General features: G+C 46.2%; 1 protein-coding gene across 1 annotated transcript in view; it reads left to right on the top strand.

The window, feature by feature from the left end:
* The window catches only part of ARL6IP4 (ARF like GTPase 6 interacting protein 4), a 97067-nt gene that overhangs the window by 26657 nt on the left and 44549 nt on the right, over positions 1–25861 (top strand). The window contains exon 3 of the mRNA XM_086942935.1: positions 21377–21709. Coding sequence (XP_086799061.1) covers positions 21377–21709 — 333 coding nt within the window. The remainder of the gene's footprint in view (positions 1–21376; positions 21710–25861) is intronic.

Below are 25861 nucleotides of genomic sequence, written 5' to 3'. Positions count from 1 at the left end.
GGGTAGTGAGATGAAGAGGGAGAGGGAGGGAGGAAGGAGACAGAGACAGACAGACAGAGGGAGAGCGAGAGGGACGGAGGGAGACAGAGGCAGACAGAGGGAGAGGGAGGGAGACAGGCAGACAGAGGGAGAGCGAGGGAGGCAGAGGCAGACAGAGGGAGAGTGAGGGAGGGAGACAGGCAGACAGAGGGAGAGCGAGGGAGGAAGACAGAGGCAGACAGAGGGAAAGCGAAAAAGGGAGACAGGCAGACAGAGGGAGAGCGAGGGAGAGAGACAGGCAGACAGAGGGAGAGCGAGGGAGAGAGACAGGCAGACAGAGGGAGAACGAGGGAGAGAGACAGGCAGACGGAGGGAGAGAGAAAGGCAGACAGAGGGAGAGCGAGGGAGGGAGACAGGCAGACAGAGGGAGAGCGAGGGAGGCAGTGCGAGGAAGAGCGAGGGAGAGATGGGGCAGACAGGGAGAGCGAGGGAGGGAGACAGGCAGACAGAGTGAGAGCGAGGGAGGGAGTCAGGCAGACAAAAGGAGAGCGAGGGAGAGCGAGGGAGGGAGACAGGCAGACAGAGGGTGAGCGAGGGAGGCAGAGCGAGGGAGGCAGAGCAAGAGCGAGGGAGACAGAGGAAGAGCAAAGGAGACAGAGGGAGAGCGAGGGAGAGTGAGGAAGAGCAAGGGAGAGTGATGGAGAGCGAGGCAGAGTGATGAAGAGCGAGGGAGAGCAAGGGAGACAGAGGGACAGCGAGGGAGACAGAGGGAGAGCGAGGGAGGGAGACGGGCAGACAGAGGGAGAGCGATGGAGGGAGACGGGCAGACAGAGGGAGGGAGACAGGCAGACAGAGGGAGAGCGAGGGAGGGAGACAGAGGCAAACGGAGGGAGCGCGAGGGAGACAGAGGGAGTGAGACAGTCAGAGTGAGTGAGACAGAGGAAGACAGAGAGACAGAGGTAGAGAGAGAGGGAGATAGAGAGAGAGAGCGACAGAGAAAGAACGAGAGAGAGAGAAATGTGTGTATGCCGGGTCTGGTGGCTGAGTGGACGAAGGCATCCGCTGCAGGGACCTGTGATCAACCTCATGGTCAGTTTTTTTTCTTCTCTAGCCCCGCCCCCTCCCCCACTGACCCCGCCCCCACCGGTGCGGCCCTCGGACACAAACCACACTGTAAATTTGCCCCCCCCCGAGAGAAAGTTTGTGAGTACCCATGCTCTAGTATATTCCAAGTCATAGGTGGGGTCTAATCACTTTATTCCTACTGCTATTTAAATAGGCCACACAGTTCCTCTCCACTAACAAATTCATACCTGGCCACCAATAGTCATGACGGACACTACTGTTGGTCTTGCTGATACCTCAATGAGCGTCATGAGCCAAATCAACAAGTTGCTCTCTCAGACTAATTGGGGGAACTAATCTTCAGTCAAGGAATATCAATCCAGGGTCTTTTGCTAGTTCATCAATTACTATCAAAAATACCTTGAGTAATTCCTCTAGTTCCTTTCCTATTCTTCAGCTATTTCTGATTATTTCACTAATTGTCTTTAAAGTGTCACTTTTTTAATTTCCTTTCATCATCTTTCCTCCAATATGGCTTCACCAGACACATTACATACTTTCCATGCGTCCATTGTAGTTTCTTCATCCACAACTTCATCAACATTTTCATTGACATCAAATGGTACAAGTCTGAAAAAACAGCCCATGCTTTGGTAGGAATTCCTGGTAAATACTGCGCCTCAAAGTGGACCAAACCAAGAAGATAATAGGATGTATTAGGGTGGAGCAGAGCAGCTGTGCCATAAGGAAAAACAATTTCACACCCCGTTAGCTTTATTTTTTTGAGGAGACATCAAAGTTGAGGCAGTAGTCTTCTTCTTATTTGGGTGGAAGCTGAAGATGACAACATACATTTCTTGGCTTTTCACACTACCCCCAGGTGATCAATGCCATCTCTGATATGAAATGTAGGGTGATTCTAAACGCTAGCAGGCACATGCATCAAAGCTTTTTGCGATCGCAAATGGTGCGATTCGCAAAAATCGGCCGTTTTCAATCGCAAAATTCGCTTTTGCAATGCATGAAACAACTTGCCACTCACAATTTAATAAATCGCAATTTTTTTACGAATTCTTAAATTGTGATTGCATTTAAGGAATCGCAATTTGCAATTCCTTAAATGCTATGCAATAAAGTAAAAAGAATTGCGATTTTGCAATTAAGAATCGCAATTTACCATGAAATGAAAGGTGATGGTAATTTGCGATTTCTTTGAAAAAAGCACCAAAGTGCATTTTTCAAAGTCCCATGTTACGCACACACATGCACTTGGGGTATGTGTGTGCATAACATGGGTGCACATATCAATTTCAGGGGTGCAACAGGGTGTCCTTTTGACACCCTTGCACCCTTGAAATTGCATGCGCAATTTCCCATTCATTCCTATCGGCCCGAAGGCCAATAGGAATGAATGGGAAGCCATTCCTTAATTGCAACTCGCAAATTGCGAGTCGCAAATAAGGAATTTGTAGGAATCGCAAATTTTTTTATCGATTCCTACATGCATATGCTTTTGCGATTCCTTATTAGCGAATCCTTATTTTTCGTTAATAAGGAATCGCAAACTGCATGTTTGATGCATGTGCCAGTAGGTCTTCTGGTCATGGTAGGTTGTACTCCTTTCCTCACAGTTGCTTACTGGTGCCAACATACAGCCCTTCCAAACCTTAGCTTAAATGCAGAGAGAAACCACAGCATCAATTAGACTTGGACAAAAAAGGTCCTCTATTGTACTTGTGCTGTATCCATGGACAAGCTCTCTGATGGATGCCTGTTGAGCTGTTCACCAATTTGCCCTTGTAATTAAGAGAACAAAACAACTTCTGTTCCAGTGTGAAAAATAATAGCTTGAGATTCAGATGGAGAGGTATTATCGGAGGGTTAGATATTTTCTGCAATTTGCAAGTATATAAGATACTTGTGTAGTGCAAGTATCCTGCAATTAAAAGTTTTGGGTTTGAACAATCATGACTGAATGTAACAGTATTAGTATTGCATGACCTAGCATACACTTTACATTCAATTTCTGTGTACTCTACGGTTGTACCTTACTTCCGAGCGCAAGAAGATACCCAAGTTGGCAGATGTTGCCGGTTTGGAGTAACCTTTGGTCTTGTGTGCTTTCTCTGTAGCAACATACATCAGTTGTGGAAGTGTATTGTGTTGTACTTCTTTGCACTGGTGACATGCTGCATTTTGACCAGTAATCAGACACCAGATCAAGCCCCATGCTGTGCAGTGATAACTTAGGTCAATCCATTCACATGGGGATGTGCGTGTAACAAGACCATTTCCAGGCTCTAGCAGTGTCTTGAGAGCAATTGTTTGGATGGTGATAGCAAGCAGCAGTCAGTTTACCTTGCAGTGGTGTTAGGGAGCCGCATGAACAGCACACCAGTGCACCAGTCAGGCCTCCAGGCACCATCACACGTCATCTTACTTTGGAGTGTGCCATCTTCATGTACCGATGGAAGGCGCATCACTGCCTATCAATATGCATGCGTAGTGTTCATCTTAGAATGGCACAATACTCTGAAGTGTGTTCCTAACAGATCACCACACATGTGCCATTGTACGCCTACGTATCTGTGTCACAGTAAACAGGACATCGAGACACCCACGTGAGGAGAGAGCTTATTAGGGCATTGTGCTTGTTGTCTTCATAATTGCCTAACTATAGATTCTGTTTTCGCTATTCATTCACTGATGCTTATTGTTATTATAGCTTGTGCTGGTCTCGGTACAGAAATTGACAAAGAGTTATTTAGTTACTGAACAACCCTAGTGTTTCTGGAGATTTACATTGTGCAGCACTACATACTGCTGTGTGCCAGGCAGCAATTGTACTCCGCCTTCAGCCACAATTTATGCGTGCTTATTTACTTCTCAGTAGGGCAAAAGACAAACGAAAAGACGATTGCAAGATCGGAGTGAACTCCACCACTGGTAACATTTCTTGTGAGTAGGGCAGCTGTACTTTACTGCATTGTATTGTGTAATATTGGTAATTTTATAGGGCTTTCCATATCTTTTCTAAGGTGTGTGTGTGTGTGTGTGTATATATATATATATATATATATATATATATATATATATATATATATATATTAGAAGGGAAATCTGAGGGTCGGCCGAGCAAGGGGGAGAGGCCTCCACGCGAGGGCCCTCTCCTAAGATCGTACAGCCGAGCAACCACCCCCCTACAGATGGACGCCACACAAGGATAGGTTCTTAACACTTTTATCAGTACTTTTAGGCAGGTTATCGTAACGATACAGAAGGAACAGGATTTAGGGATCCTCTTAAACTTAGTCTCTTGTGGGAAGGGGGTAGCGGGACAGTCTTGGTACCAGTCTGGTACAGGGATCTCTTGCGCACAGCTCTCAATCCTCGAGCTGGGGGGTTCTTCGGTATGGGCCGCGGCAGCGCCAGCAGGACCCCGGAGATGCTCTCACGAAGATGAGCCGCGGCAGCGCCAGCAGGGCTCCAAGGATGGTTTCACGAAGGTGGGCCGCGGCAGTGCCAGCAGGACTCCACAGATGGTTTCACGAAAGATGGGCCGCGGCAGCGCCAGCAGGACCCCCAGGATGGTCTCACGAAGATGGGCCACGGCAGCGCCAGCAGGACTCCAAGGATAGTTTCACAAAGATGGTCCGCGGCAGCGCCAGCAGGACCCCAAGGATGGTTGCACGAAGATGAGTTCGTCTCGGTGTCTCTCGACTCCAGGATACAACTCCTGACCTGCTCTGGAGCTGCCCCAGTTATAGGTCTGGTGCCCTTTGATGTCCGGACCCTCGCACTTGGAGGTCGGAGGGTCCGGGATGTGCGAGTCCAGACACCCAGCAGGGGGGTGGAGCCAGCGCCCAGGGAGGCTGGGGACGATCGAAACCAGGCGGATGGGGGACCATCGAAACTCCTTCCCCCATTGACTCGTCAAGTGGTCTCTTTACTCCCTGGTTGGATCGTGGTGCCTCGATGTCGGGGCTTTGCTGGGTCTGTGGCTGGGGTCGGGCCGAGGCCACGAGGCCTGGTCGTGGAGGGTCCAAGATGGTGGCTGGGCCGGAGACGGTGATCCAGGAAAGGGTCTGGGCCAGCCGAGAGGGTTGAGGAGAGGAAGTCGAGTTCCACCGGGGAAGAGCTGGGGGCGGCCTGGAGGGGCGGCACTCGTGGCGGGAGGATGGTGATGCTCTTGGCCGGGGAACAGGGGTCGAGGTAGTCCGGGACCCGTCATGCGGGAGGAGTGAGGCCACGACACGAGGCCAGGTCCAACAATATATATATATATATAAATATATATATATATAAAAAAAAATATATTCCCCAACTAAATTACATTGAGGAGCCAGCACACGTTGTTGTGGGGGTTCTTTCCGTTTTAATTTTCTTGGTTACAGCATTTAGACGAACATAGACGCGTTTCAGCAGTCAAGCTGCCTTCATCAACCTATATATATATATTTTATACCTTTGAATCAATCTAGTATGATAAATACCAACAAGGTTAAACTATACAAAAAAAATTGTTTGAGCACCATCTTATGATATAAATGTACATTTCGAAGTCAATTCATAATCTATCACTATATGTATATAACTAAGACAGAAATCCGAAAGCCCTGATTGCTCATAATACATATACACATAATACACATACAGTTATACCACCTATAGATGATACAAGTATAATTCATAATCAATACGCAGAACTATTATTGTATGACTGACTCTCCAAAATCAACTATTTGGAGCAGCCACTTCAGTGTCTTATTTGTTGATGTTCCTTTTTGATTAATGTACTGCCCTATCGCCAAATTTGGCCCCAGTGGGCACCTTAGTCAACGACCTTCGTTATGAACAACTGCAATACAAAACAAAAAAAAAATGTATATATTCGTGTTTGTGGTGGGTGAGGTCATTTTTCATCAATATTCCCCAAACTTAAACCTACAATGCCATACCCTCTCAAAGACACCAATTGTTCAGCTTACATGCAAGCAGCCTCAATCCAAGTATGTATGTAGTTCTTCAGCAATATTGAGACTATACCGTCCTTTTATTCAGAATAAATCTAGTTTCTAGTTGTCTCAAATCCCATTCTCTATCTCCTCCTCTCAAATTTTTCGCTACCTGTGCTAAGACACTTTATATTAACTGGGACTCAACTCCATCATGCAATCTGTGAAAATGCCTGGTAACTAAAATTTCAATTTTTAATTGCTCTCAAACGCACAATTGCCTCCCCCCCCATTGCCATGGCTCCAACATCACCATCAAAATGTCCTCTAGTACTCTCCGATCAGTCTCCTACCCTGGAACTTATCACCACCAAAGTGGTCCCCACAGACCCTCACCAAGTCCCTCCGACGCCGCTTGCCTCTCCGGCACACCCTACATCCCTCGCCCATAATTCAGACCTAGCAGGTCGCCTAGATGACATGTCCCTACAACTGCTCTGTCTTACGGCTGACATACATGACCTAAAAGCCCTCTCAATTGATCTCTTCAACATGTTCAGTTCTTTAAATTGGCCCAGAGGCACCACTGGGGACATCAAACACATAGGTCATTTGTTACCTCCCTTTTGAAACACATTCCCTTGCCAAACTCCACCCCATGCCCCAGAAGCAATGAGTCCCTCTCGGCATCCATTGATTTCCCAGATCATCTCAACTTTTGCTCTTCGCTGACCATTTCTAGCCTGACCCCGCTGAGACCTATACACTCCATCCTCCCCAACACAAATAGAGTCCCTCCCCGCAATCTAAGATCTAGCAACTCTGACAACCTAACCAGGGTGATAGTCACCCAGACCCTTTCCCCCGTAAATCCCCCACGTCTCAAATGTGCATTATTAAACTGCAGATCAGTCAGAAAACACGCCTCAGATATCTTTGACCTCATCCAACACAATGACTTAGATATTATCATTCGCACGGAGACTTGGCTAAAACCAGCCTCGAATCCTATCCTAGACTGCCTAGTACCTCCCACTCATGATATAATCAGGCTTGACAGAATTTTGAAGCTGGGTGGGTGTCTAGCCTGTATTTACAGGAGTACTCTCTCGATTTCACACTTGGAGTCGTCCCCCCGTCTTCTTGTGAATACCTCTGTCTTAGTATTGCAAGTAAGACCCTACCGATCTGTAAACTACACACCTTTTACCCCCCACCAGGGGACAATCTCCCTTTCATTGAGCAATTAACTGATATCATCGCTAGCAATGTCGACTCTGCGCTGTCACAAATCTTCCTTGGGGACTTCAACCTGCATTGGACCAACCCCAATGACCCTGCGGTTTCCTGCCTTAAATCCTTTCTAAATGATCATGATTTGATTCAGCACTGCAACCAACCAACCCACATTAAAGGTGAAATTCTAGACCTCATCATCTCCAAAGAACAGACCATCTCCTTAGAATCTACAACCCGGTGTGATTAGTCCGACCATCACAGCATCCTCTTTTATGTCAACAGGGAGGTAGTTTTGAAGAAGGATCAAACTCTCAAATCAAAGATATGGAAAAGGGATCTCAGATCAATAAACCTTGACAATCTAGCTGCCCAATGTAAATCTGTCCTCTTCTCCCAAGACGACATGGTCGATGTGCAAACTCTCACGGTCTCCTACAACTCGACCATGGCCGTCATCATGGATGACGCTGCTCCACTCTAGCTTAAAAATACTGCATCAAGAATATCCAAACCTTGGTACAATGAGAGCTCAAACTCGGAACGTCGCAATCTTGGAGCTATTGAACGCTCCTGGCGATCCAATCCCTCTTCGGACCAACTAAAACTCCTGAGAGAGGTCAGGAGCCTCTACAATAAACAAGTCAAGAGAGCTAAGTCTGACTATTTCAGATTACAACTAGACCAAGCAGCTAACGTCCCAGGAAACTCTTCAAACTCGTCAAACAGCAATCGGCTAACGGTCCTATCCTTTCTGATAATTGTGGCACCCCACCCTCCTGTGTGGAATTTGCAGTCTTTTTCACGGAGAAATCACGACTCATTACTATCGACCTAGCCTCTAAGAAGGCGCTATTGCCCTCCTCTATTGCTTCTTCACCACTTGACCTCTCTGAAAAGTGCAAGTCATCCCTCATGATAGCCAAGAACAATGCGTCCTGGTGTACCTTTTCCCCTTTTAGGGAAAGTGACATAAAAAAAAATTCTCCAGATTATTAAACCGTCTAACCACTTCAGTGACCCGTTGCCTCCTGCCATCTTCGAGGAAATTAAGAGTGCTCTCATCCCCACCTGGACTATGATTGTAAATGCTTCTTTATCTCAAGGCTCAATCCCTGACTGTCTAAAAGCAGCCCAGGTCTCACCCATCCTAAAAAAAAAACAATGCTGACATCTGATCTCAATAATTTCCGTCCTATCTCCAACATCCCCAATCTAGCGAAACTTCATGAAAAATGTGTGCAAACCCAACTCTGTGCTCACATAGAGACTTACCAACTTCTTGACCAGCATCAACCAGGTTTTCGGAAGGGACACAGCACTGAATTGGCCCTCACACTCGTTATGGATGACATTTGAAAATACTAGACAAAGATGAATCCTGCCTACTGATCCTCCTTGACCTTTCCTCAGCTTTCTACACGGTTAATCATGACATCCTCCTACCCATCCTCCAAAATAGAATGGGTTTCTCGGATCGGTTGTTTCTATGGTTTTCATCCTTTCTTTGGCATCGAATACAAAGAGTCAAGGCAAATAATTCTCCCTCTCAGCCCTCTCCAGTACTCATGGGGGTCCCCCAAGGATCCTCCCTTTCACTGATCCTCTTCAGCCTCTTCTTGGAACCTCTAGCTAATGCACTAAACTCCATGAACATTCTCTTCCACATGTATGCCAACGACACACAACTCTATCTGAAAATTTCATCCCCGGAAAGCATCATCTCACTTAACTTGATACTCACGTTTACGCAAAATTGGTTAACTGAGAACCATCTCCTACTCAACGCCTCCAAAACAAGAGTTCATGCTCATTTCCCCCCCGAACCATATCCCCAAGCTAGATCTCTGGCTGTCTCACCTCACTGCCTTCAATTGCACTGATCATCATTCATTCAGCTAAATCGCTCGGGTCACCTTAGACAAGCACCTCAATATGAAGTCTTATATCAGCAATGTATGTAAGGGTGCAAACCACTTGTTGAGAACCCTCAGAAATATCAAACCTTACCTGCCTTTAAGTGATTTCAAGCAGGTGGTCCAAGCACTTGGTTTGCCAAGGTTAGACTATGGCAGTGCTACTCTCTGTGACCTACCCAGATATGAACACCGCTGCTAGATTGGTTACAGGCGCCAAAAGAAATGAGCATATATCCCCAGTCCTTAAATCTCTAAACTGGCTACCCTTTGAGGCCCAAATTCAGTTTAAGATTGCAGTTCTGGCGCACAAAGCCCTTCACCTCAATACTCCTACGTACCTGGCGCAAAAACTTGAACTATCTTGTGGAGAGAGGGCATCAAGAAGCGCCTCTACATTCCTCTTGAAACTTCTCGTCCTTAACAAAAAGAGAACTTGTCACCGAGCCTTCTCTGGGGCTGCCCCAAAGATATGGAACTCTCTGAAATACGCAGCCTCTCCTCGACGACGGCGATCAAATTGGAAGCCAAAAGATTCCTGATAAGCAAATTCTTTCCGTAAGGGGATGAGGTACATCCAACTCGTCTGACTTTGTTCTTTTCACCTTGGTGCCTCCAGCTACAATGGATCATCTCCTCTCTTTTTTTTCTTTTTATATCCACATGTGGACACTTGTTTACTGTACTTTCTTCCTTTTTTTTTTGCTGTTGTTTTCCAATTGATGGTGATGTTTATACTACCCCACCCCCCTGTTCTTTCCCTCTGCCTACTGTAAAGCGCTCTGATATCCTTCGGGATCTTGTATGCGCTATATAAAACTTTATAAATAAATAAATACATTTAACGAACAGGCAATGTTGTGCTGCCAATGTAAGTCTTTAGACACTGGCATATTAATTGGCATACCACATATGTGCTTCTACAAGTCAAACTACCCATAACCTTGATATTTTTGTTGAATGTTGTTTTGACAGGGGTGATGTTTACTCCAAGCTGACATGCCTTGCATTTGTTTCATAAACCCCTCCTCTGCGTAATCCGGTCAATTTCCTCTGAACACTCCTTATATCACTTCTCACTCTGTGATCTCTCATTGCCTGAGCTCGTCTGTAACAAAAGAGTGGTGTCCTTGGAATATCATGGCCGATTACTGGATCATTTCTGTTGAGATGCTAATACAGACAGGCCTTACTCTTAAATGTTCACAGTTACATGCTGTGATAAACCTGAGTCTGTCTTTCCTCTCTTTCTTCCTTGTAGCAATAAATAATGCTGCTTCTGTTGTGTACTGTCGTACTCTTTTAGAGGGTGCAGCCAAAATATTTTCACTTTACCGTCTTGCCCTAAATCTAGTTGTCATTTGTCTTTCTATTTCACAATATTCCTCATTTGTACTACAGATTTTTTTTTGCTCCATAGAGTTCCCCAAAAGGTATCCTCTTGAAGAGCGGTGCTGGGTGGAAGCTATGAGCATATACACTACTGTTGCCTGCTGTGGGTTTTCCTCATAGTGTTGTCGCCAGTTTGTGTGCATCTACCCTTATTGATACATCAAGGAACTCCAGCTCTCTTTCATTTTTCTTGTTGGTGAAAAACAAATCTAATTCACTGTTGTTTATCTCATCTACAACAGCTTTTCCTTACTGTCTCCCCATATGACAAATTAGTTGTGTACGAAGCATAGCCATAATATAATGTGCTATGTCCATTTCTCCATTGTTTTTCCTCCAATCACCTACTCCTTCCAACAGCCCATATTCAAATTCGCATAACTGGGGCAAAGAAGGTGCCCATCACCGTTCCTCTCACCTGCTAATACATTTCTCTGTTAAATACACAGATGTTTCTTGTCAAGCACCACTCTACCATCTTCAAGAGCATTTGATTGTGCTCATGTGTCCTAATGGGTCTAGCTTTCAAAAATGTTTTATTGCTCTCAATCCATCTATATGTCTAATACTTGTATATTAATTATAGCTCCTGTTTTTTTACATTTCCGTCTGTATTTATCCATATTTATTTTTGGCTATCTCCTTGGTATTTATCGTTATTTATTTTGAGTTTTCCGAACAAATGTAGTTGTAACTTGTAAATGTCCATGTTTATTTAACTGATAAATATGCACATATATTTTGACGCCCTCATGGTTTTAGTACATTATAAGGCCAAATATAATAAAACTGTACTACCAAATGAACATATTAGGATTATAACACAAACAAATATTGTAAGACTGCTTTATTTAAGGAACACTAGTTTTAGACACTCTATGATGTAAATCTGAATAGCTATGGGCCTGGAATTCATAAGTGATAGCATAGAGAGGCACTCAAAAGAAGCAAAATTATCTGTATTTTTCCACATTTAAAAGTAAATACAGACAGAAAACTCTCTATTTTTTGTCTGTATTTATCTGTAAAAATCAGTAAAGACAGAAAACTGGGAGCCCTAATAATGACGTGACATCGAGTGTCATTATCAGCATATCATCTTCCCATTTTATATAAAAAATTATATGTAAAACATCTGCAGTGTCCCCTATATAAGATAAGATATATTGGCTACTAATGGGTTTTATATGTAGCCTATATATTTCAAAACATACTCAAACATACTGCCTTGGGCGGATTTTGGGACAACTAAGTAAGTTTGACACTTTTATGTACTTTTACGATTAAGTAGAAAATGGTTAATTTGAGATGGTCCTGATTGAGGAATCTATATTCGCCCCAGCTCAACAGCCTCTGATCCTTTCACTCATTTAATGCTTTGTAATCTCGTTTTACCTCACAATTTTCTGCCAAAGTAATCTTTTTGGAACATTTAGGATCACTCAGCTGCTCATATGCTTCTTTCATGTGCATATTCTTAGGCCATAAGACCCTTCCACCTTATCTGAACCTCTAGTCAATGTATCTGTCTGTGTTCTCTACTTACTCATAATTTTGGTATGTTGTTTCTTATAATTACGCTTCTTTCTCAAGGAAGTACACTGAATAGTTCTGAACTAGTTAATCATTATCTCTGAAAAGGTGTTGATGGTTTCCCTCAGGGTCTTTGGAGCATATAAAGATTTAGGTCTAAACTCTCTTCCTCCTTTATCATCTGTATTCAAAGTTAATAATTTAGACTTGAAAACCTCATTCACATTTTGTATATCCTTATCATGTTCCATTTTCAATTCAATCAAATCTTTCAAAAAATCAACATTTCAAACCGGTAAATTACTCTCATTAACGTTATGTGTATGTCCAGTTGAACCTGTGTCTGCATTCTCTCCCTCTTAATTCACTTTCATGAGTTTTAGTTTTCTGATGAGCTTATAGATCCACCCTAATCAAAATTAGATTCCTAACAATATCTAACACAATCTGGGTTTCTGCCTCTGAAGGGTTACTTTTGTTAAGGTCAGCACTGTCCTGACATCAGGATTTACTTCCTATGCATTATTCTCCCACTCAGTTCTTGTTTTCCGTTTATGACTATGAGCCATGTGTTTAATTGCAGTAAGGAATATGGCGTCTGAGTCATGAACAAGGCTGAACTTAGCAGCCGAAACGCGTTGAGTACAGATTCAGCTTTCAATAAATTATGCTACTGTTTCCCCTGGACTGCTGGTCTCATCTGTGAGGAGGTGGGATACTTGTATCTACAACACTCAGATGGGCGTGCTTACCCCGGCTCCACCGGTGATAAGGACGCACACCGGCAATGTATCAAAGGCCATGTTTCTCTAAGAAAAGTTTTCCTTGGTTTGCTAATAACTATGGCACCATAAGTCGAATCTTCATAACATTTCCAAAACAGGTAATCTACCTCAGTTCCTTTCTGGGAAGCAATGGGGTTATCTGTCAAGTGGGGGCTGAGCATAAAGGAGGTAGTGGGTCCTAAAACACGTTTTCTGCTTGCAATTTTTCATAGGAAGCTAGCTACAGCCAAAGTGTCTGAACGTAATTACACCACATTTGGCAGGAAGCTAGATCCTGGTCCTGGTTGCAAGCATTTTCTGATTTGGTGTAAATCTGTTCAGTAGCTTTTGAGATATGAAGTTTCAAAATGTATAGATCTATGATGCCGCAAGGGGTCAGCAGAGCCAACAGATCTTGAGATAATATCTGATTGGTTGACAACACATTAACAAAGATGTGGAGGCAGACATTGTAGGACTCGTGAAATCAGACCCCTGTCCTCGAAAAAAGTTTTTACAAATCATATATGGGGGCTGGGTAGTCATACCGTGCCTCCCTAAGCCTGGTGGAGGTGGGCCAAAAATGGCTTTTTTAAAATATGTTCCGTGATAAAAAAATATTTTTTCAATCCGCTTCTCCTGCCTTTGGCCTTTTTTATAATCTCCTCCCTGGGGTGGACCACGTCCCAGGGTGCGGCGCACTGTTATTTCCCTCCCCAAGTCTTGTAGTGGCCCTGAGGATCCTAACCTTGAGGCTGATAGATTAATTTTCAGTCATGCAGTCCCCTTCCCGAGCTTTTTTTGAGGCCTTGGTATAATGAGCAGGGTGGAGGGTATGCGCAGCCCCCTTACCAAGCCTCAAAGAGGTTCCGGAGACACCATTGTCTGGGGCTGATAGATTAATTTTGGGGAGGGGGACATTTGTGGCGATCTCCAACCAGCAGATAGGGTCCCCAAACCTGGAAACTCAATCGGAGTATCCCGGGGACCCCATACTCCGAGACCTGGAGTTCCCAGCTCAGGAGAATGTGGGTAGGGAATAGAAATCTTTCCCCTGACCACACTTTGCCAGGCAGGGAACACAATATTGTTTCCATCTAGCAGGAGCAATGAGTAAAGCTGCTCCTGCCTGGGTGGGAGTAAAGTAATTAAGCATGGGCGAATTTTGCAAATCTCGCGTTCGCGAATTTTGCGGATTTGCGAAATCGCAATCCGCAAAATCCGCAAATTCTCGCGATTTTTTTTTTTGTGTGTTCGCGCGGGTTTCTGCTAGTTCGCGAGGGTTTTTGTACAATTTTGCAAACGCGAACTTACCTGTCGGGTCGCAAGTTTTGCGAACTTGTTGTTTCTACGTGTCCAGCCTGTTTGGGACACTCTTCTTCATCACTGCCACCCTCTGTCACCACTGCCACTCTCTGGTTCACCCATGCCACCCTCTGGCTCACCCATGCCACCCTCTGGCTCACCCATGCCACCCTCTGTTTCATCACAGCACCCTCTGGTTGTCCAGTGTACATTATTGTGGCAAAGCAAAGCACACCTTCCCTGCCTCAAGTGACCTGAATTAATTTGGGGCTGATTAATGTGTCACAGAATATTTTTTTAGCTGGCACCTGCTTCCTTAGTGCTTACTGATTAGTGATCTTTTGCACTTGCTAAGTGCTTTCATTGTTGCAAAATTAGTTACAACACCTGCCCTGCCCCAACTGACAATAATGAATTAGGGGCTGATTAATGTGTCACTGGATTTGAACTTCCAGCCTGGCTCCTGCTTGTCTCCCTTAGCTGTAATTCAGCACCTTTGTGGCATATGTGTAACTATTCTGAGGTTCAGAGCAGGGTCACATAATAGTTGCAAGTAGGCAACTGAACTCTGGAGGGGCCCCTCAGGAAGCACTACAGGAAATGGCTACTAATGATGAGCTTGAACTTTTGAACCTGGTAAGTAGTTTCAGTTTTGATAAGATCGTATTTCTGCAATTTAGCGCTTATTCGCGGGGCGTGAAGTTAAACTGGGAAGCCGCGAACTCACGCGAACAGTGCGAGCAAGCCATAAAATCCGCTGCTCGCGGATTTGCGGATTTTGCGGGAAATTCGCGAATCTTGCGGATTGCGAATTTACCAAAAATCCGCAAAATCCGCGAGCGGAACGGATTTTCCGCCCATACTTAAAAGTAATGGAGTCGACTCCCGTCAGCACCCAACATGGGTGGGGAGCGAACAGGCTGTGGGAGTCTTGGGGCTTCACCTGTGGTCCTCAGAGGGGGTGGAATTGTTGGTGCCCAGGTAGGCACCTGACCACCCACTTAACAAAAAATTGCTGGCCCCCACTGTGGGTGCTGACTAGGTAGCCGGCGGGGGGCCTACTGGGGGCCCCTGCAGCCCTCAACATTTAAAAGTAGTGTGGATGCCCCGGATAGGCACCGGGAAAATAAAAAAATGAATAATAACTCAGTAGAAGGAGCTGCTCATTTATTATCGCCCCTAAAAGGCGCACAAGCAACAAAAAAAATTAACGTTGTAAGGGGTGAGGAGAGTGCAGCAGCTCCCCAACAACATTAATTCTCCTGGGTTATTGAATCCATGAACCCATGAGAGCTCACCATACTTTTTAAAGCATTCCGAGCTGGAGCTGTATGTTTATCATGTGGAGTGCAGCGACTACTAGTGGTTGGTTATATCCCTGCACATTGTAGCCTGAAAAATGTTAGGAAAAAAACCTCAGACATGTTCATGTTTTTTTTAAAAGGCGTTGTTGAAAATATTTTATCAGTATGACTAAACATTTCATTGTGTGAATTTATGAATAATACATTTGAATATAATTATTGGTAACTTTAAAATAAAAGCCAATAGGTCTGCTTTATATATGTTGATGTGCTGAAACCCTTATAATGCTAGTAGGCACTGCCACTATTATTTTGGTATTGTGAGTCTTTGGCAAAGCCAGTAGGTCTGCCTTACTTAAAATGACACCTTGTATATGTTTACATGACATAGCCACCCATGTATAGCAGTGGGAAAGGAGGGTGGATTGTGCACCCGCAGGATGCCCGGTAAACATGAGGAAGGACATCTTGCTTAACATTTTAAAAAAAAGAAATTCACTGAAAAAAACACAAAGATTAAAGGGATGTTATAGTTAGGTGGGTGGTTTCCTGGCTGTAGCATATGCAACATGTAACGGCAGCAGGATTCTTACTGTCATAAGTCAGGAGTGCAGCATTACAAAGGAACCTCTGTTGTCATACACCGCCATCGCCCTTCCTATCTGCCAAGTATTGTTCACCTGGACTGGGAACAGTGGAAGGAGAGATTTGAAGCATTCCTCGCTTCTTTTGATGGAGATGTGTTTACTGCCAAGAGAAAGTTTGCACTTTTGAGCCAGGGCTTAGGCCCTGAGGGTAGAAGTGTACTCCAGAATCCACCCATGGAAAATGTAACTTAGAGTGGCTACGTTGTTCAACAAGACACGTAATGCTAGAAGAAATATTGTGTTAAAAAGGCATAATGTTTCCAAAGTGTACAAATGTCTGGCGAACTGGATGACTAATGTACGCTTTTGTGCAGACTTTACTTAAGGTCATTAACAGGGTGCAAGAAAGACTGTTAGCATCTTAGAATCCCAGCCTGGAACATAACATGACACAATATAACGTGCATTTGTAAAGTGCACGTCCACGCAGAAGGGTATCTTGGTGCTGAATAACAGATGTTTATTGTTACCCAACTCAATGGTCCTCATTTTATCGAGCTCAGAAGGGTGAAAGGCTGACTGGACCTGCCGGGTTTTGAACTTGTGACCATGAGATTGAACACTGGCCCCTATAATGGACGCATTAGTCTACTAAACCACCAGACCCGGAACTGGCTTTGGCAGTAGGCAGGGCATTATACATGAAGGAAAGCGGTATTGGTTCAACTAAGAGTGGAACATTATGAGTGGGCCTGTTAACCCCAAACAGCAGAACATGGAGAATAAAAATATGAGAAGGTGGAGAGTGCTGAGAATAAAAGCAATGGGTTCCTTCGCTGCTAAAATATTCCTGACATAGTTGCAAACATTCTATGTTGTAATAAAACGGGGTAATTTAAGCGAGTGTGCAAGGTAGGGCCAGGTAATGAAGTCTGTGAATGCCCTAGTGAAATTTGTGGGAAATAAGATGAGTAGAGGAGAAAACATGCCATATTGTACTTTTAAAGTTAACAATGTAGGATTACATTGGTGTACATGTGCTCATTTATGGTCTTCTTACACACTGATAGGGGAGAAAGAATTTATGAAGTGTCTTAAAGTGGAGTTAGGAAGCCGAATGTCAAGATCTTTGCGTATGCAAGGAAAACTGAGAGCATTGGGGAGATTTGATCACAGGTTAAGATTTTAAAATAGTGAAATGGAAGAGATTGTATATGTGGCAAGGGATGGGTCATATCTGTTGGAATGGGAACATAATATTAGACCCTAACCACTCAATAAGGGTATGTATGCCTGAGCACTAAAAATTAGTAGGATGGCAAGCTGGGATGACACATTACTGAGGTATTCAATGAAAAATTGAGCAAGTGTGTGCAGTGCTTTCATAAGATAGTGGTGTAAGAAAATACCCATCCTTGTGTACAGAATGTCTCCAGAATTACAGTTGAACAGAGAGAGTCTCACATGAAGGAATTAACTGAAGAGGCAGAAACCGGTCTTGGTCGCTTGTGTTCTGGTTCAGAGAGGACCTGGGTTGCCAGTTTGGTATGAATTGTTCTATTGGAGCAAGACCAAAGCTGATTTGTATATGGGTGGGTCTAAACTGAGGTGGCATGGTGGGCAAAAGAACGATGGGTTTGAATGCTACCCTGTGTGCTTGCCAGTGGGGAGACAGATTGCAAGCATTCCTCCCATCATCTTTCGTGTGTTTGATGTAACGCCCTACGTGGCCAAGGATATGCACAAACGTGGGTCCCCTGCTCACTTTTCCATTGGAACAATGTTACACCCAACTGAAGAGGCCCAATCAGGCCAAAAACGGTCTTGGATTGTTTGCGTTCTTGTACAGGGAGGGCCTGGTTTGGCAGTTAAAGCTGAACTGTACCTTGCAAATGGCTCTGTGTAATTTGAGATGGCATTGTGGGCAAAACAACAGTAGGTTGGATTGCTACATCAAATGATTGTCAGCTGTTAGACAAAGTGCTAATATTTATCCCTTCACCTTTTGTGTGTTTGATGTAATTCCCTAAGTAGCCATGGGTATTTCCAGCGTGGATCTCTTGCTCACTGTGCTACTGCAACCAAGCTGAACCAGACTGAAGAGGCCTAATCAGGCTGAAACTGGTCTTGGCTTGCTTCTTCTGGTTCAAAGAGTATTTGGCTTGGCAGTTCGGCTGAACTGATGCTATTGGAGCACGATCAAGGATGATTTGCATATGACTGGGCCCGATCTAAGGTGGCTTTGTGGGCAAAAGAACAATGTGTAGGAGTGATACCATTAGCGGTTTTCAGTGGTCCGACAAATTGTAGGCATTCCTCCAATCAGGAACACGTAGGAGGGAACTTTGAGGAAATTATACATAAATGTGCACAATATCTTAAGACAATGTGTGTATCTCAAAGTAACCACTGCGAGGAGGACCTGGAAAGATTTGTGGGGGATAACCCATTCCAACACTATGTCTCAAGATGACAGGGTTAATATATTAGGCCTCCCCCCCCCCCCCCCACCACACACCAGGACATTGTGGCACCAAAATGGAAATTTTGCAGCAAAAAGTAGCTTTTTTGCATTCGATTTCCGTTTTTGCTTTTTTTTTTACATATATACCTTGGATTATTTTACTGGGGTTTGAGAGGATGGAGTTACCCTTAAAATTAGAGTGTTCTGTAATCAATTAGTCCAATACAAGTCCTCTAGTTTTTTGTTCACTTATTTAGTGTAGGTCCATTGTGACCAGACAGAAAAGGACAAGAACAACAGACACGTGTTCCGCCCCCAAGGTCAAAGGCCCAAGAGCATTCTCAGGGCAAAAGGTCTTTGTTAAATACAATGTGGCCAAATAGATGTTGTTACATAAAATGTAGAATGACCGAAATGCGTCTGATGCAGTCTCTGCGGTCCAGCTGATTCTCAATCAGAAAGTCCTTGGCCATTTGGCCGTGCGGGCAAAACACGTGTCGGCTGTTCTTCTCCTTTTCTGTCTGGTCACACTGGACCTACACTAAATAAATGAACAAAAAACTGAAGGATGTGTATTGGACTACTTGATCACAGAACACTATAATTTTAAGTGCAACTTCCTTCCTCTCAAACCTCAGCAAGCATTCTGAACTAAGGGCTCTTGGGTGTAGCCCTTTTGAGGAGATAGTTCTGATTATCAATTGGGTGTACAAGAACGTATATGGGTACCATACTAGAAACTCCATTCTGTCTGCTCATAAATTGTCCTCTTTAGAATTCGTACCAACTCAGAAAACCATCAAAACATGATCCCAACCCTAAAGTCAGTCTCGGAAAAGGAAGTTTGCTCCCCTAAATTTAAAGATTTTTGCAGTAAAATGGCTACCAAGATCACGTGAGTAGTTGATGCCTCATTAAAAAAAAGCATAATATAAAATATAATTTTTTTTTAAAAAACCCTGTAATTCTACCTCTTTTATAAAAAAAACTACAACTCCGACCAACCAAACCTAGCCAACTATGTACCACTTTGCATGTTAATATTTGTAGCTAAAATAATGGATGCCGAAGTATGCCTATAATTACAAGATTATACATAAAAAGGCAAATCTTTAACCACCTCACAGTAGGGCCTCTGCCCTCTTTGTGCCATAGAAACAGTAATCATGGACATTAATGAAAGGCATTACAAACCAGGTATGGGGGCCGGTATACTGCCTCAGTGTTGGAAGACTCATCAATCAGCGGCCTTCGGTACTGTGAAACACACCATTCTCCTCTCAAGACTTTCAAAATAGTTCAGCATCTCTGGAAAGGTATGCCCAGACGTGGTTCTCTTGCTCACTTTGCTACTGGATTCAAGCTAGCCTGGCTAGTGAGGGCTGTTACCCCGAAACAAGTCCCAGGATGCTTGTTTCCGGTCCAGGGAGGACTTGGTATTTTGGGCTGGACTGTTCTCATGAGGCAAAGGGTCAAGACTGATTTGCATATGGCTGGGTCTGAACTGAGATGGCAGTGAGCTAAAGAAGGATGATGGATTAAACCCAGATCTGTGACTGGGTGTGAGTATCTGAAAAGTTTCAGCGCTCCGTCCATCATCTACTTGGGTTTGCAAGAGGGCACAACGCCTTAAGCTAGGAAATGATTGCTCATAAATAGGGTAAAAAGCCCTACGGTGCCTCAAAAGTGGCTGCCTGTCTTTAGCCCTTCTCCCACTCTGCTCACGTAACCTGGAGTCATGGTTCATGCTGATATGACCTTAATTCCACAAGTACATACCTTTGTGAAAATATGCAATTAGCACCTGTGAGGTGTAGCTAAAGTTGTTTCACTAATATCCGCTGACCGCTTAAGCTACTTATTCCAGCTATTGTGCTTCTTCCAGAACGTATTAGTCGATGGCAGTTTACTTGGATCTACACAAAAAGAACTCCTACAAATTGCATAAAATCCAAAACGGAGCAGAATGTATCCTATTTGTGTGCAAGAAGCATGGCCATGTCAAACTAGGAAGATTTGAGCTACGGTAGCTCTCAGTAGAAAATCACGTTCAATGCTAATGTCTAACACTGGTATGGAGAGCTTTTCAATGCAGCGCGCCAGTATATCTGGAGCACGTGTTCCCTTGCCACTAGACTATGTATAGTAAAGAACAGAAGCTGCACATCCCACACTGGTATCTCTCCAAGTTTGAGCCAAACCTTTGCAACTGATGTGTGCTAAGTGAAGGAGTTAACTACTAAGAGACATTAGACAGCTAGAGGACTTAACTGTCTTCAACTACACAAAAGTTGAGCAACATCTGTTGTTTAATTTATGGGCTTTTTATTTGTTGTATATTGTCAGCTTGTTGATCTGCACTTTGAAGCTGGGTTTACCCCAGTAATGTGTTATGTTATATTGCATTTGTAGCGCGCACTGTTACTCTAGAGTATCCTGGCGCAAACTTGAAGAATCAGTAAGTGTAAACGTAGTTGCCTTCACTCCCTGCTTACTGACAAGAAGGATGAGGATGGGTGAGGGCAAGTTTCATGGCCAGGAGTAGAAGGGTGGTTGGACATGGCATCCTCTGTGATGTACAAGCAAGTGGTCCTATCTGAAGTATTGTGTTAGGTTATAACTGTGGTAGAGAAACTCAGGCTCGATGTAATAACATGTTTTGGTCTCTCTTATAATGTATGTGTGTTCTAAAGTTACGTATGGATTCTCCGAGGGTGGGGGAGGGGCGGAAGAAGATTTGGAAGTGGACTTGAACTTTGGCAGTTGCACCCGGTTTGCCGTTAACAGTGTTTTCTCAGCATTAATTTACCACAGTTGTGTAAGTACCTTCAGTTGCACTTCTTTTCACTTACATTTAGATTTTTATGATTTTTTAGGCAAGAAGAGTAAATTCAAAAGAAAGAAACAGAAATATTCATCATCCTCCTCTTCTGAGACATCGTCTTCCTCATCTTCCTCTACATCATCCAGTTCCTCGTCGAGTGATTCTAGTGAGAGTGAATCTGGTTCACCACCGAGGAGGCATCACCCAAAGAAGAAGACGAAGAAACAAGATGAGAAGAAGGGAAAAAAGAAAAAGAAGCAGAAAGTAAAAAAGAAAGCTCAGGTGAAGGAAAAGGCTGACAAAGTCCAGTGTAAACTCACGACTGATGTCCCGGGACCTTCGATTGACCAATGGCAGAAAGAGTACCAGGTGGACACTGGCCCAGGTGAGTCACTGTATGGCATTTGTATAACATAAACTCTGCATTACAAAACAGATACATTATTGATCATCTTTTTGGAGCAACAAAACCACTGTGGGATCCTTACTAGAAGGCCAACGCAGACCTTGGGTTAATTTGTTTCAGCCCAATTCTCAAACACAAATAATTCTACATATGGTAAACTATGTCCCTATTTGTCATTAATCTGCCCATTTGGAAGAATTTATCAAAAAAATCCCCCAAATCTGTGAAGAGCAAACACCTGTTTCCCCTACACTTAAGGGGTATTAACCTTATAGGAAAACATCAGTTTGCACAATCTTTCCCCACTTGATAATATTTTTTCCTTCCTTTCCATATGCCTCCTGCACCTATGTGGGCGTGTGGGGCACTATATCACTCTAAATGCACATTTACTGCAGCATTTGTGGGAGTAAGTTTAGGGGTGTAGGGTGCAAAATATCATGGTGAATATTTCTGAATACCTCCGTTGTCAGCCATTTTGGGCATTCTTCGACATTTCCTTTAGGAAGTGGTCCAAACTTCCCATAGCCTCCTTTCCACGAGCACATTGTGATAATGTAGAGTTCTAGGACATAGGTGCATAGATCGAGGAGGCCTGGATTCTCATCTGTTCCTTGTACCGCTTCATCTTCAGCCTGGCCGAGTGCTGCTCCTGGCATGGCGCTCTCTGCCAAAGGTGGGTAATTTCTTCAACAGGGAAGTTGGGGAATTGTTTGATGTTTTAGATGATGCATCTGGTCTTGAGCTTGGCGAGGGAGCCAGCATAATTCCTTAGCATAGGGACAATGTGTTGAAACGTCTTTAAACCTTCCATAAGATGTGCTGCGGTGTAGAGGTGCCCTTCCCGGCGCCAGGGGGGTGTCTGGGAGGGAGGCTGGTGCTCCGACCATTATCTCCATCGGGGTGGGACAAAGGCAGCGAAAAATGTTTTGCAATTTTCTATTGACCTAATCATTATAACCACGGAGTGACAGTGCTATTCTTATAAATCAATTAATCAGTATTGATATAGCACAGCTTATCACCCCGGGGGGGTGGTATCAAGGCGCTGAGGTATTGGAGGGCCTCAGTCGCAGAGCCAGGTCTTGAGTCCCTTTAAATAGGTATGGAAATAGAAATCCAGAAGACAAGGGTGAAGAACAGTTGTAGGCAATTTTGTGACATCCAGCTTCCGATTGCTGCCATGCAATCATGGAACCTGTCCTCAATTCCTGTTGTCTGACCAGACCGTAAAGCAACCACAATTTGCGTGTTGTCAGTGTATGAAGTCAGGCTGAAGCCAAATGATCTGATCAGGGTAGCCAGTGAGGTGACAGAAACATTAAAAAGTGTAGGGCTAAGGGAGAACCCCTGTGGTACTCTACACGGCAGTGAGACAGGTTTGGAATTAAAATTACCCAGTGCCACAGTTTGGGATCTGTCTGACAAAAAAGATCTAAGGCGATCATAAGCTTTGCCCTGAATACCACTCACAGTCAAACGGGCTATCAGAACATCATGATGGACCGTGTCAGAGGCTGCGGACAGGTCCAGCATAATCAGAGCTGCTTTGCCTCCCCTGTCCAAGCCTCCCTTATCTCCTCCGTGGAGTGGAGCAGTGCGGATTCTGTACTATGCCCTTCTGTGAACCCAAACTGAGTTGGATCCAGAGCGTTGGTCCTAGCTCGAAAGGTGCTGAGCTGTGAGTTCATGGTTTTCTCAACCAGTTTGCAGGTAATGAAAGGCGAGATATGGGTCGGAAGGACAATTTCCAAGGACTAGGGAAATGTCCGGCTTCAAACATTGTATTAAACAATGGGGTGAGTACTAAGGCCCGCAGGCACCTGTACCTGTTTAATTATTGAGACTGGGCAGGGGGGCGTGGCTAAGGCGCCGATGTAGGTGGAAGCGGGACTCCGGAGCTCCTCCGTGCCCGCCTCGCACCACCGCATATCCTGAGCCCCGACTCACATCCCGACCCCTCGAAAGTACCAGGGAGGACACCGGGGGCACGCAGGGTGATTTTGGAGAACTGGGGGCCCCGGTAACCACCCCCGCTGGACTCTGAAGACCGAGCGCGGCACCCGGAGAGGAGAGCGCCCAAAATGGCGGCCGCCGTCCTGCCCTGACGCGCCTGGCGGTGGACTTTGGGAGGCGAGGAGGAGTCCCCTGACGTGGTGGCGGCTGCCCGCTGGCCGGCGGAGGCCCCCGGAGGACGAGCAGAGGTGAGGGGAACTGGCTGGCGCACTAGCGGGTGAATCCGGAGAACGGGAGACGCCTGCCCTGCCTGACCCTAAAATGGCGCCGGTGGAGACCGAGTGACCGCATTGGCGGCCGACTGCGGAGCTACTGGAGCCGCGTGGACCGTTGAATCTGCGGGCAGCACCTGACCCGCCCTCCTGGTGGTGGCATTGCCGGGAGCCTGCACCACACGTGGTTGGGGGACGCACGAGGGCAGTAGACGACGAGGAGAGCGGGGGTTGAGGGACTGGCTACCCCCCCCCCCCACGAAGCGCTACCGTCGCAGGCGGAAAGAGGCGCCTGCCTGGCCTCGGTGCGGGGACCGTGTGGAGACCTGGGCCTGCGAGGAGCACCTATCCCGTTCTCCTGGTGGTGGTCTCGCCGGGGAGCCTGCGCCGCCGGGAGCGGGCGGCACGCGAGCAAAGAAGACGACGAAGAGTGCAGGGGACGCGGTGCCGACTCACCACCCCCACGAGGCACTGAATTTAATGGCGGGCAGAGGCGCCTACCTGGCCCGGGACGCCCAGGCACAGCGGGCCACATCGAGACTGGTGCCCATAGGTGAATACCCCGCCTGACCCTTGGACAGCTCCACGTATTGGACCCCAAGAGGCGAGGGCCCGGAGGTCGGAGGGAACGGCGGGCCTGAGGCGGTCCGTGGGAGGAGAGAGGAAACGTCGGCGGCCACCGCAGGGGCACTCGACGGTCGCTGCCCGCCAGGATGGTACGTGGCAGCAGCAGGAAGAAAGGCTTCGAGGCCCTGAGGCTGGACGACCCGGGGCACCTCGTCGAGGACGTCCCGCCGGGGGAGGGGGCCGGGAGCTCGTCCCGCCCACGGGATCCCTCCCTGGGGGACATAATGCAGGCGATTGTGGCGTCACGGGAGGCTCTTGAGAAGCGCATTGACACCATTGGTTCGGACCTGACCCTGCTGAAGGACGACCACAGGAAACTGAAGGAGCGGGTGGCGACCTCCGAGGTTACCCTGAAGAACTTGCCAGGGGACGTGGCGGAGCTAAAAACGACACTGGCGGAAATGGCGCAGAAGGTACGGGTGCTAGAGCTCCGAGCTGAGGACAGTGAAGGGCGCTCTCGGCGCAATAACCTCCGCCTCGTGGGGGTTCCTGAAAACACGGAGGGGCGTGATGCGGTCACCTACCTGGAGGGCTGGTTACGATCCGAGGTGGCCCCGGAGGGACTCTCGCCGTTCTTCGCCATTGAACGCGCGCACAGGGTCCCTGCGCATCCCCCCAAGCCGGGGGCGCCTCCGCGCCCGATTATACTGCGGCTCCTGCACTTCAGAGACAGAGACCATATACTGCGGAGGGTGAGGGACATCTCGGACCTGAGAATCGACAACAGCAGGGTCATGGTCTTTCCGGACTTCACCAGAGATGTGCAAAAGCAGCGGGCCTCCTTCCTGGCGGTCAAGCGGAAATTGAGATCGCTGCAACTGCCCTACGCTATGCTGTTCCCGGCGCGGCTGCGGGTGGTCGATGGGGAGCGCACCCACTTTTTCCTGACACCGCAGGAAGCTTGGAGCTGGTTGGACGCGAGGGGGGAGCCGGGCACAGGCCCCACGCCTCAGACCCCCCCCCAGGAGACACTCCACGGAAGCGACGCCGGCGCGACGATCTGGTTCCCCATCGGGCTGGCAGCAGGAGCGAGCTAAGGCGGTGCAGGCGGTGGCGGCCATCAGCCAGGGGGACGCCAGCCCCTCCAGCAGCGCGTCGGAGCAGTCGAAGACCAGCACTCCCAGTCCTGGCTCCAGCAGTGGGCATGAACTTTCAGAGACGGACCTGCCGGTGGTGACTCCCCAGACAGCGGATGGTATCCTTGGCTGAGATGGTTCGTGAGACATTGGCCACACAAGTAAGGTACTGGGGCACGCAGGCGGGGGGGGACCGCTTC

This window comes from Lissotriton vulgaris, chromosome 11 (genome assembly GCF_964263255.1).
Source record: "Lissotriton vulgaris chromosome 11, aLisVul1.2, whole genome shotgun sequence".
In the NCBI taxonomy this organism is placed as follows: Eukaryota; Metazoa; Chordata; class Amphibia; order Caudata; family Salamandridae; genus Lissotriton; species Lissotriton vulgaris.
The sequence above is the reverse complement of the archived record's forward strand: the minus strand, read 5'-3'. Positions and strand labels throughout refer to the sequence as shown.